We start from the raw sequence: 13252 nt of genomic DNA on the forward strand, positions 1-13252 counted from the left end.
GGTACGGCTAGGCTTATGTGCCCAGCCCAGCATGATATGTGTGTGTCTGTAGTCGGTTATGTCCACCTTGTATGATTCGGGCCCTCAGCCCTGCCAGCCTTCTCTGTGTCAGCCGGCATTTGTATCCGACACGGGTATAGTAGCTCTGCCCTAGCCCGTTTTTTTGCCACGTGTATTAATAGTCTGCGGTGTGACCTCTGGCACGGTTGGCCTCACCGTATGGCAGTGCCCGGCTATGTCTGCCGCTAGTGAATGACATCACACGTTGGCCGTGATATCATATGTCACCGCCGGGCTACAAGTCACCCGTACCGGTATGAATATGATGCCATAGTCCGCTGGTTGGGGTGGTAGGGAACCACGCCATGTAGCCGGTGACTTTCTCCTCTAGTGGGTAACCATCTTCGTTACGTCATTTTCACTGACGGGAGCATGAGGATCCCGGGTGAGGCCCGGCTGGCCGTGACAATAGGCTGGGGGTGGTGCGGGGCCGGTGTATTTTGTCTTCTACATTACCAGTGGTGTGGACGGTTTCCTAATCCTCATCCTCGCATCCATTGTTCATAGTTATTTCGTGGGCACACATGGGTTAGGCCCGTTTCATTCTGTACCTGTCATATGCTTGTCATGTCTGTGCCAGCCTCCCTTACCATGTAATGTACCCATGTGCTTGCTGTGTGATTTCTATAGAGCTGATGATAAGGCTTTGCTCAGTATATTCATCTTTGCTCGCAGGGATTGAGAATGTGATAGATTTCATTGTGTTCTACATTCCAGTACTCGGGGACATTGCAGTGAGCTGGGCATGTGGCCTTCTTCACATGGGGACTTTGAATGCATTTGGGAACTGTGCCAGCTATCAAGTCTTCAACAACGTATCTGATGGCACAAATGTCAGTGCAATTTTTATTTTTTATTTGATGCATCAATGGGATTTATTTGTAATGAAACCACTAATATCCAGTGAATGGTTACTACTAATAACTGCAAACCTTTTTTAGTGTCCTCATTGTGTGGCATCTGCAGGCGGTGTTAGCGCTGCATGTCTGAATGTTTAGCGGTTTCCTGGGATTAAAACACTGATAGAACGAAGCTGTTAAATTGGTTGTAAACTCATGAGAACCCCTCAGCTTGTGTGCCCCGCATGGACTACAAGCCTAATCATGCCCTTTCTAGCTCAGTATCATTAGAAGGGTCATCCCAGAGTCTCTAAGAACTCAATGGGTTTTGCTGGTGGCATACATCTGGCTGGTGGCATACATCTGGCTGCCACTATTTGTAGATGAAAGGCATAAGTACTATCATTTTCTGACTATATATATTCTACAAAGTGGTTATCTGTGTTTCTGGTGCACCAGCCATTATTGTTACCATTGTAGTGTGTAAATCTGGAGAAACGCAGGGGGTTATTCGGCCACGTTGGGATTAACTGTTCACAAGAAACCTCTCATCCTTGCACAAGACCTGTAACAATGTGAATGGTCCTGTGTGTCTGACTGCTGCGTGCATGCTTGTGGACGAGTGCTGAAACGTGGTGTTGCTATGAGCAGCAATGTGGTTTGGAGAAGTGATCACTCAGACGTTTAGGAAACTGAGTGGGAGAATGGGTGACTGTGCGTGTACCCCACAGAATCTGGTTATTTGCGATCTGTGACGTTTCCAGCATTTTGCTACACTGTTCCGTTGAACATTAGTCGTCAAGTTATCAATACGGTTGCTGTGCACATGTGATTCCCCCCCAATTCTACTTTATTCCATTCCTGATGGATCATGTGATTGGTGTGCTGGAGTCGCTGGCGCATATCCTGGTGATTTACATAAAGATTCTCCTCCGATCTTCACAGCATTACAATTTTACGTTTTTTGTTGGAGTCAGTACACACTGACGGATATTTGCTTAATGGAAGATACTGTTTTCATTGCTTCGTATACATTTTTTTTTTCCACGAACGCCAATGAAAATTTTTAAAGCAGGAGCTAGAATTGCGCAGTAAGTTGGGCAGCCAATTAATGCAGCCATTTTTTGGGCATAGTAATTCTTCATATGCGTTTTATTTCGCTTCTAGTAGCTTTATAAGTGTGTTGAGGTAGAGCTCCTAGCCGTGCTGTTGATACCATTTTTTGTTTCCACTGGTGTCAAAAAGTTCTTATTGAAGTGTTGTTTTTTTTTTTGCTTATATAGGCTACAACAGGGGTCAGCAACATTTCGCACTCCAGCTGTTGTAAAACGACAATTCCCAGCATGCCTTGCCGGCTTTTGGCTGGAATAAAGCATTTGTTTTTCGCGTCATGCTAGTAGTTGTAGTTCCACAACAGCTGGAGTTCCGAAAGTTGCTGACACCTGGGCTACAATAAACTGACCATCCAAGTTGGGCCTGATTCACACGAACGAGTGCAAATTTGGATGTTAAAAACGGTTTTCATGTCCGAGTCGCACCCATGCGTGACTTGTTTTCAGGTATACCACATAGACTTGTCTATTGAGGGATCCGTGAAAACGGACAAAAATAAGACATGTCCTATTTTTTTTCACGGGCCCTTCACATGGCCATTGTTTCAACGGACCGTGAACGGCCCCATTCAAATACATGCGTCCGGAATAAACCCTTAGACTCCATCTTTCTTCATTTCTTTGCAATGTTGCTTTTTTTTCTTTATAGAGAAAGATTAAAGCTTGTCTTCACTTTATGTGGCCATGGAATTAAAGGCTATGTACAACTTTGAAAACTATTTTTTTTTTTTGTAATTTTTATTAAAAACTATTTTTGCTAACAATTGTTTTTACTTTTTGAGATACAGCTAATTTGTATCCTGTATACAGAGCAGCTGTATTTTGCGCTGAAACCTGAATCTGTCAGTTCAGCGTCAGCTGGTCACGAGCTGTAACCGATCAAATCTAAGTTTATAACTTGGATGTGATCCATAACATGTTGATCTGGACCCACTGTCTCTGTAACCAGTCAGTCCCGCTTACAGCACTAGATACAGCTGCTCTGTATACAGGATACAAAGCAGCTGTATCTCATAACGTATTTTTTTTTTTTAAAGTGTATTGGGATGTTGCACCAATCACACTGAGACATTTAAAAAAAAAAAACCTAGTAGGTGTGCATAGCCTTTAATGATTTCATATCAGTAAGAATTGATACTGTGGTCATGTTATCAAAAGCAGTTGGTTCTAGGAGATGAAAATCTGCTCTATCGGTCGAATCACTTGTATTGTCTTGGTCTAGTGGTAAACTAGCATTTCATTATTAGAAATACATCTGGGGCAATGCAAGTGTACATCATTTTACAGAATATGAAGAATTCTTCTAAGGGAATATTGTTTGCATTGTGGGAAACCTTTTTTTATTGTATGGCCCCTTCTTGATAAGCTTTCAGATTGAAAATAAAATATCGGACTGTCATAAGAGTTGTTGGCACCAATACATATGAGGTTGTCAGCGTAATTGTAGATTCAATAAAGTCTTTTGGGTTTTTATCTATCTTTCTAGTTCAGTGTATCTGCTCGTCTGCTAATCTTTCAGAGGAAAATGGTGTGGACTGTACCGGAGTGCTCGGTCAGCAATGCTTGTGGGTGGGTTTGTGCTGCACAAGTCATTAGGTTGCTACATTAGGAGAAGACTGTGTTCATTGCGGGTAGTGAACTGAGCCGGAAGAGAAATTCTGTAGCCTAAAATATTTCTGTAGACGGTTTAAAAAAATGGTGGATTGCAATGTCACTTGCTACCAAAAGACATCCAATAGTACCCTTAACTGGTTCCCGACCGCTGGCTGTGTTTTTACGGCCAGCGGTCAGGGTCCTTAAAACCCGCGCCATAGACTTTTTACGGCTCGGGTTTTAACTTGCTGCCCAAGTGATCGGGCAGCTGAATGTCGGGTCTCCGGCTGTCAGTGACTGCCGGGGACCCTGAGGAGAAGATAGAAGCAGCTTTCGCTGCTTCTGTCTCCTCCGATCTCTTTTACACAGCGCTCAATGAACGCTGTGTATAGGAATAGAGGCAGCGGCTGCACCGCTGTCTATTGGTCCTAGTGTACTGGTCACATGATTGCCGGGTGACGTTACTGACAGACTGTTGCTGGGTCTTACTAGATCCAGCACAGCCCTATTCGTGACAATCGTCACTATGAGAGGGCTGATTTCCCCTGTAACTGGGGCTGTGCAGCTCCAGTTACAGTGGAAACACATGGTGTAAAAGAGAGAAAAAAAAAAATATATAAAGTTCCCCAAAGGTCTTTTTTGACCTTTGAGGGACAGACCATAGTAATAAAAAAAATAAGTGAAGTGCAATTTTTTTTTATAGTGAATACACATAAAATACCCACTCCAAAACAAACAGTCTCCCCCCCCCCCCCCCCCCGCCAATCATTGTCGTAACGCTAGCCCGGACCCATTACCCTAATATAGACAAGTAATATATTAAAATCTACGGTAAAAGGTCTATTTTAGGGTAAAACTGTGAGATTTCCAGCACGGGAAACAAAATCTCGTTTATCTCCGTAATCTCGCGAGATTTCGTTTCCCGTGCTGGAAATCTCAAAGAAAAGATTCAGAAGTGTCAGGATTCTGAGTACACATGACGTCCAGGACGGATGGTCATGTGTATTCATTATCAGGACACTTGATTAACGTTAATCAAGCAGAATCGCTGTGTATGTGGCTGCAGATCATGTTCTAGTAAGAACGCGGTTCTGCTGTGTAAATGAATGGAGAGGAGTGCATGATGCCGATTGGTCAGCGTCATACATTCCTCTGTACGACGCCCACTTGGTCGAAAGTAAAAATACGGCCACTTGGGCATTAAGAAAGCTCATTAGCATAAACCAAAATCGCTCCTAACGTTGTGAAAATAGATCGTTTTTTTTAAATAAAAAGCATTACTGTCACCTACATTATAGCGCCGCTCTCCTTATGTAGGAGATAGGGCACTTATAATGTGGTGACAGTCTCTTTAACCTCTTGAGGACCAAACAATTTTTGTAGATTTCCCTTTTTGCATCATGACACTCATAACTGTCTTTTTTTTTTTTTTTTGTCCGACTTAGTTGTATGAGACTTTGTTTTTTGCGGGACGAGTTGTACTTTATGTAGGTTCCATTTTTTTTAGGTACATTTACATTATCGTTTAATTTCTATCCATTTTTATTTTTGCAAAAAAAGCAGCAGTTGCGCTGCAGTTTTATAAATTTTGTTATTTACACCGATCGTCATAAATAATGTTACACATTTATTGTACAGGTTCTTACAGACGTGGCGATACCAAAAATGCGTATATTTCACGTTTTGGGACTTATATTTTGAAAAGTTTATTGTAAAAAATGTATTCCAGTGTTTGTTTTACAATTTATATTTTTTTCGATTATAACAAAAAATGTTTAACCTTTTTTTTTTTTTTTTTTAATCCCGTAGAGGGAGTTCTCATTTTTATTTTTGAGCATCAACGTACTGGCATATATCCATATGCCAGTACATTAGCCTGTGTACAGACAGTTAGGACATACCTCGCGGTATGCACTAACAGGAAATATGGGCAGACAGCCCTGGGGTCCTTCAATGGACCCTGGGCTGTCTGCCCATACCAGGTATAGCCATTGATCGCGTCACAGGGATTTCCTGTGATGCGATCAAAGGGGAGACCCCCTTCTCACTTTAGCTTTGATTGCCGCAATCAGCTTTGATCGTGGCATTCAAGGGGTTAATGGTGGAGAGAAGAGGTTTTTCTTCTCTCCGCCGATAGAGCAAGGTTGCGGCTGTGTATTTCAGCCGTTGCCCTGCTCATCATGGCGTGCCGACACAGCTGTCACACAGGACGAGAATACTCGTCCTGATGCACCAAGTACCCGCCGCTCAGGACGAGTATTCTCTTCCTGTGTTGGCAACCAGTTAAAATGGACTAAAGGCTGTTTTACACCGGCCGATAAGCGGCGAGTGCAGATCAACAAGACATCGTTGATCGGCACTCGTTTCATTCTGTCACGCGGAGCTATAGATGGGGACGAGCGCTCGTTACTCCAATCACTCGCCCTTATACGTTATCATGTCGGCAGCATGTCTCACTGTTTACAGACGGAGATGTGCTGCCGACAACAATATTACTTTCCTTTTTTTTTTTTTTTTAAACGATACAACCAGCAGATGATCGAGCGTTTGCGTGTTCATCTGCTGATCGCTGCCCTTTTTACACAGGGCAATTATCAGCAACGAGTGTTATACGAACGCTCATCTGCCTTATCGTCCTGTGTAAAACCCCCTTAAGGCCTCCCACACACGAGCATGTATGGTCCGTGATATACGGTCCGTATGTCTGCTGCATTTCCCGGACCGAACACTGCAGGGAGCCGGGCTTCTAGCATCATAGTTATCTATGACGCTAGATGTCACTGCCTCGCTGCGGGACAACTGTCCCCTACTGTAATCATGTTTTCAGTACAGGACAGTAGTTCCGCGGAGAGGCAGTGACACCTAGCGTCATAGATAAGTATTATGCTAGAAGCCCGGCTCCCTGTAGTGTGTTCAGTCTGGGAAATGCCCCCATGTTCTGTCTTCAGTGACTGAACCGCCGCTCATTAGTGCAGCGTCGGCCGCATCACCTCATGCTGACCGTGTGCACACTTATTGCCAGGAGCGGGGCAATGGCTGTATTACACACCCACAGCCCCGCTCTATAACAGCGGAGATGAGAGAAACCTCTGATCTCCGCCACTATTCCCCTGAATGCTGCGATCAAAGCTGACGGCAGCATTCAAGAGGAAAATGATCCCCTTGGATTGAGTCACAGGAATCCCTGTGATGCGATTGAGGGCCATACCATAAATGGGCAGACAGCCCAGGGTCCATTGAAGGACCCCAGGGCTGTCTTACCATATTTCCGGTTTTTGGGGCATTCTTGGGTATGTCCTAACAACTGCATGTGTACTATCCGTACACAGGCTAATGTACTGGCATATAGATATATGCCAGGACATTACAGTTTAAAAATAAAGTAAAAACATAGTAATATCAAATAAAATAAAAATACACCTTTTCTACAATTAAAAATTTAAATAAGTCTCAATACATAAAATATACACATATTCGGTATTGGTGCGGCCGTAATAACCTGCACAACAATTTTTTTGCGTCATTTATGATGTGTATGCTGTAAAAACCTAAAATAAAAAGTTCTTTCACTTATTATGAGGCACGAGGTGTGATTAATTTAATCTCCATGTGCCTCACAATAATCGTAATTAACCCCATTGGGTTAATTACTATTAGGGCTTATTCAGATGAACGTGATATACGTCCGTGCAACGCGCATGATTTTCACGTGCCATCACGGACCTATATTAGTCTATGGGGCCGTGTAGACAGTCCGTGAGTTTTACGCAGTGGGTGTCCGCTGCGTAAAACTCACGACATGTCCTATATTTGTCAACAAGTCAATAGGTGCGTGAAAATCACGCACAGCGCATGGAATCACTTCCGTGTAACACGCGTGATTCGCGCAACAGCAGTAAAAACTATGAATGAAAACAGAAAAGCACCACGTGCTTTTCTGTTTACAAACATACAAACAGTGTCATAATGATGGCGGCTGCGCGAAAAGCATGCAGCCGCGCATCATATGGTGATGACACATGGAGCTGTTAAGTGCCTTTTGCGCACACAAAACACTGCGTTTTTTGTGTGCGCAAAACGCACACGCTCGTGTGAATCCGGCCTTAAGGTGAGGCACATTCAAAGTTCATCACACCTTGTGCCTCACATCAGAAAATGGAAGAACTTTTTTTTTTTTTTTAATTACTGTTGGCAAAGTATCGTTTTGGTATCGAAATCGCAATACAACACACAGTATCGGTATCGAAGTCCATATTCTGGTATCGGGACAACCCTACCGCAGTGTATTCCGCCCGAAAAGACGCACTAATTTGTGGTGCAGCAATTCGGATGGAAACCAGTGCTTAGAAAAAAAAAAGCCTATTCTTGCACCCGGCCGTTGTCATGGCGGTGTTTCTCTGTTCTGTGCAGACCGGCCTCCTGGGACGATGCTTCAGCAATCGCATGGGATAAAACATCATCCCAGCAGGCCAGACTACATGGAGGAAAGACAGAAGCGTGTCTATGACAACGGCCGGGGGTAAGTATAGACTTATTTTATTTTAAACCAAAAAAGTGTTTTGTATTTTTTCTCTGCAGTTTTTGCTGCGGTGTCGCAGCGTCACACTGGCTATTTGTTGAATTTAATGGAGTTGTAAGGCACCATGCACACGAACGTGCTTTTGCGGCCGCAATTCCCCCGAAAATTCCACTGGAGAATTGCGGCCCCATTCATTTCTATGGGGCCATGTACACGACCGTAGTTTTTACGGTCCATGCGTGGCCCGGGATCCCGCACCGCAGAAAGAACGGACATGCCTTATTACGGCAGTCTTCTGCGGTCCGGGCTCATTGAAAATAATGGCCGCGGCCATATGCATGGCCCGCGATTTGCGTGCGGCTCACGGCTGACAGTCCGCAGCCGGCCGACCCGACCATCACGGCCGTGCACATGGCTACGTTCGTGTGCATGAGGCCTAAAACCTGCAAAAGAAGGGCAACGAAACCGCATCATAAATTGACATGCTGCAGATTTAAAATTGCACCGTTTTAGCGACAGATTTTTTTTTAATGCAGCGTCGGCATAATTTTAAATTTCATTCACTTTGCTGCTACTGTAAATGCTGCGGAATTTCCGCACCTAATTCCGCAGAATTGACGCTGCATGGGAATTCATTTTAGACTTCAGGTCCACACAGAATTTATTTTTTCTGGTGTTTTAAGCTGCATGTAACATACGTTTTGGCTACATGCACACGTTGTGTAATTTACATGCATATTTTTCTGCATCAAACAGGTAATTTCATAGGTAAATTCCGCACTTTATAGTGCGTTTTTCGATGCATTTAGGTGTGGTTTTTACACTTTTAGTTCAGAAATTATTGCGTTTTTTATGCTGAGGATTTTGGTGTTTTTTTTTTTATTCTAAACTTATTAGAAACAATTCTGAGACTGAAATGCAAGATGTATCGACATACTGCGAATTTTAAAATACGCAAAACATGTCAATTTTGGTGCAGAAAAATTCTGCAACGTGTAGATGAGATTACTTGAGATCACTTGAGATCTCATTTACTTTGCTACTACTGTATTACTGTGGATTTATTTCAGGACAGTCTGCTTTTTTGAAGTCCTTCACAAAGGCCCATGGGAAGAAGTCAGCACGTTGTGCTTGGAAAAAACGCTAATGACCACAAAAAAACAGCACAAACAAACTGCATGTAGTAGGGTTGTCACGATACCAGAATTTCAATACCGATACCTAGTGCCAACAAGAAGAATAATTAAAAATGTTTTCATTTTCTGATGTGAGGCACGAGGTGTGATGAATTTTGAACCTCCATGTGCCTCACATTAATAGTAATTAACACCATCATGTTTCTCAGTCATAATGGGCAACATTGGGTTAATGTGTGAGGTACATGATTGGGTTAATTACTATTAATGTGAGGTACATGGAGGTTCAAAATACATAACACCTTGTGCCTCACATTAATAAGTGAAATAATTTTATTTTTAAACTTTAATGTACTCGCATATATCTATATGCCAGTACATTAGCCTGTGTACTGATAGTACACAAGCAGTTGTTAGGGCATACTTAGGTATGTCCTAACAGGAAATATGGTCAGACAGCCCTGGGGTCCTTCAATGGACCCTGGGCTTTCTGCCCATATATGGTATGTCCCTCAATCGCGTCACAGGGATTCCCTGTGATGCGATCCAAAGGGCATCCCCCTTATTTACCCATTGAATGATGCAGTCAGCTTTGATCGCAGCATTCAGGGGACTAGCGGCAGAGATGACGTTTCTCTGATCTCCGCCGTTCGAGCGGGGCAGTGGCTGTATAATACAGCCATTGCCCCCCTCCTGACAAATGCACGCGGCCGGCGCTGCACTATTGAGTGGCGGCGCAGGCACTGAAGACGGAACGTGGGGGTGTTCTGCAGTGCGCCTGCCATTTTCTGTCTTCAGTCCTGTCAATCATTAGTGCATCGCTGGTCGCATCACATCTTGCTGACTGCGCGCACACGCTTATCAGGAGCGGTGCAATGGTTTTATTGCACTACCGCAGTCCCGCTCTAAATACTATACATTGCAGTGTGGCTGTACAGCTTAGTATAGAAAAACATGAATTAACGGTATTGAGGGTGCACAGTATCGAAGTTTCGATGCATCGTGCAACCCTAGCATGTAGTGCTCTTTATATTTTACTATAGACTTTAACCTCTTCCCGCAAAACGACGTGCCTGGTACATCGAGAATGCAAGTTACATAGAGCAATCCGACATACCAGGCATGTAAGTACTTTAAATTGTCAGTGTCAAGCGACGTTGTGACTGAACAGGCAACTATTCTCTAAAGCAGAGATGCCGACATGGGACCAATCGGAGTGGCCCTGTGCCGGTGATCGCTGTGATTTGGCCAGTGTACTGACTGGTCAATCACAGTGCAAAAGGAGTGTTTTGCCGGCATCTTTGGCTCTGTCAAGCTCACTTGTGTCCCAGAGCTTGACAGTCAGGCGGCACCGTCTTTCAGGGCCCAATTTAAGTTGACTAAAAAAAAAGCTGGCGATCAGTCCCCCTCGTCAGCTATTGTCACATATAAACCAGTGACCGCCACCTTTTGGTGCTGATTTGGTGATCAGTGTCACCAGACCGGTCATTACCTGTATGCAGGTGTATACCCCTGTGTACCCCTTGATTGCCCACTGTCCAAGGTACCCGGTTAGATGGCAAAGACACCTCAAATCTAGAATTTGGTAGGTAGGATATCCACACGTTCAAATACAGCAGGGTGGCCGCTCTGCTTAGTCGCCAGTCGCTCCCGTACTGTATAAAAAAAAAAAAAAAACCTGGTCCAAAGGCTTTACACTGCTGTTGAGGCATACAAAATATTATGCTCAGATGCAGACTCCGCAAGTGAAGGTGAAGCACAGTTTGCGCTTCCATCTGAGTCCTTATCATGCGACACTGACTCTGAACTCCTCCATCAGCGCCTGCTATTCCCGAATTGTTGTGAGCTGTGGACCATTCTAGCCTCCTGATGCCTGATTTCACAGCCTCAGGTACTCAATTTGATGTCATAGGGTTTGTTGCCATTGATTTATTTTTTTTTCCCCCCTTTTTTTTCGGACACCCTCCCTGGTTGAGGAGACGACACTTATGCTGCTCAGTTTATCTCCCAAACCCATGACTCCTACTGTGCCAGATACTGACATTAGACAAATGCAGCAGGGCTGCGTAAATTTTGGGGCATTTTTTTAAATTTCGGCATTATAAAAAAAAAAAGGCCACTAATTCCTCCATTTTAATGACAACAGTCGCTACCCACCCCTAGATGCCCCATAAGGCCATAAATTGACAATTGTCAGGCATTTTCCCAATATTATACCCCTAAACAGAATATTGCGGTGGTTGAAACCCTTGTTTGTTTTAAAGAGGCTCTGTCACCAGGTTAGGCCCCATGCACACGACCGTAAAAAACCTCTGTTTTTGCGGACCGCAATTGCGGTCCGCAAAAACGGAGGCATTCACTTTCATTGAACACTGACACCTTTCCGTAGCACTACGGAAGGATGTCCGTGCCGTGGAAATGTTCCGGGAATTATGGAACATGTCCGTTCTTTTGCATTTTGCGGGCCGTGCTCCCATACTTTGTATGGGAGCACGGCCCGAAAATGCGGCTGTCAGTCGGCGGCCGGCCGTGCCCGCAATCGCGTGATGCCGTGATTGCGGGCACGGTCGTGTGCATGGGGCCTTATAAGTGCCCTATCTCCTACATAATCTGATCGGCGCTGGAATGTAGATAACAGCAGTGGTTTTTATTTTGAAAAACGATCATTTTTTAGCAAGTTATGAGCAATTTTAGATTTAGTTTCTTAATGCCCAACTGGGCGTGTTTTTACTTTTGACCAAGTGGGTGTTGTAAAGAAGTGTATGAGGCTGACCAATCAGTGACCAATCAGTGACATACACTTCTCATTGTTCCAGCCCAGCTTCTTTCACTGCACAATCTCACTGTGCTGTGGCTCATGCTGGGCTGGAACAATGAGAAGTGCAGGACGCTGATTGGTCACTGATTGGTCGGCCTCATACACTTCTTTACAACACCCACTTGGTCAAAAGTAAAAACACGCCCAGTTGGGCATTAAGAAACTAAATCTAAAATTGCTCATAACTTGCTCAAAAATGATCGTTTTTCAAAATAAAAACCACTGCTCTTATCTACATTCCAGCGCCGATCAGATTATGTAGGAGATAGGGCACTTATAATCTGGTGACAGAGCCTCTTTAAGGGAAGGCTCAGGTTTAGGCAGTACCTTCCAAACAATAGGGCCCGGTATGTTATGAAATTGTACAAAATATGTGAGTGCCACCGGGTATACCCATCACTTCAGAGTTTGAGGGGAAGGTATTCCATACCTACTATACTTTTGTCTTTTTTTTTTTTGACACAAAAGTATTTAACATTGCATAGGGAAAGGACTCTAAAATGTATCCACCTGAATGCCCCCCTTTAGGAGTCAGTGGGAAGATTGTATGGGACCTTGTGCATCCTCTGCAAAGGGTACCATTTATATATAGATTATTTTTTATAATAGTGTACCTTTGCTTAAAGTCCTTGCATCCCGATCCACAGTGGCCTGTAGCACAATCTGGAAAAACCAGAAAGGCCTCCCCAAAACTCTGCTGGTGGCTGTCAGTAAGGCACCATGCACACGACCGTATCCGCAAATACTGACCGTAAATACGGTTCCGTATTGCTTTATAGTAATCAGCAAATCATCAGCAACGTACCCATTTCTGCTGAATGGTATCCGAAAATACGGTCCGAATTGCATCCGTATATACGGATCCGCAACAAGAGGCTTGGTTGATGGGAAATCCCCGTTGTGTCGCTTAGCAACACTTTTGTATTTGCAGACACACCTCCGTTGCCACCCGCAATTTTGGCTTCCCCCAATAGACTTCTATGGAGGAGTCCGTGCCGCAATTGCGGACCAAGAACTGACGTACTCCATAATTCCCGACACAGTCCTGAGGCCTAAGGCACACGACCGTATTTTCATCTATCCTGAACTACTGTCCATAAATACGGACCCGTAGTCCTCCGTATTTCATCCGTATATACGGATCCGTAAAAAAAAAAGGGATGCAAGTGTTTTAC

At 44.1% G+C, this 13252-nt stretch overlaps 1 protein-coding gene across 2 annotated transcripts in view; it reads left to right on the forward strand.

Annotated features, from left to right (window-relative positions):
• Nucleotides 1-231: 231 nt before the first annotated feature.
• Nucleotides 232-13252, forward strand: part of EIF4G1 (eukaryotic translation initiation factor 4 gamma 1) — a 73199-nt gene continuing 60178 nt past the window's right edge. The window contains exon 1 of one of the 2 annotated variants that reach the window (XM_075861905.1): nucleotides 232-314. In XM_075861905.1, the coding sequence (XP_075718020.1) occupies nucleotides 253-314 (62 nt within the window). In that variant the 5' untranslated portion in view covers nucleotides 232-252. The remainder of the gene's footprint in view (nucleotides 315-13252) is intronic. The other variant, XM_075861906.1, reaches the window with a different exon arrangement.

The sequence above is a fragment of the Rhinoderma darwinii genome, chromosome 4 (genome assembly GCF_050947455.1).
Source record: "Rhinoderma darwinii isolate aRhiDar2 chromosome 4, aRhiDar2.hap1, whole genome shotgun sequence".
NCBI classification, from domain to species: Eukaryota; Metazoa; Chordata; class Amphibia; order Anura; family Rhinodermatidae; genus Rhinoderma; species Rhinoderma darwinii.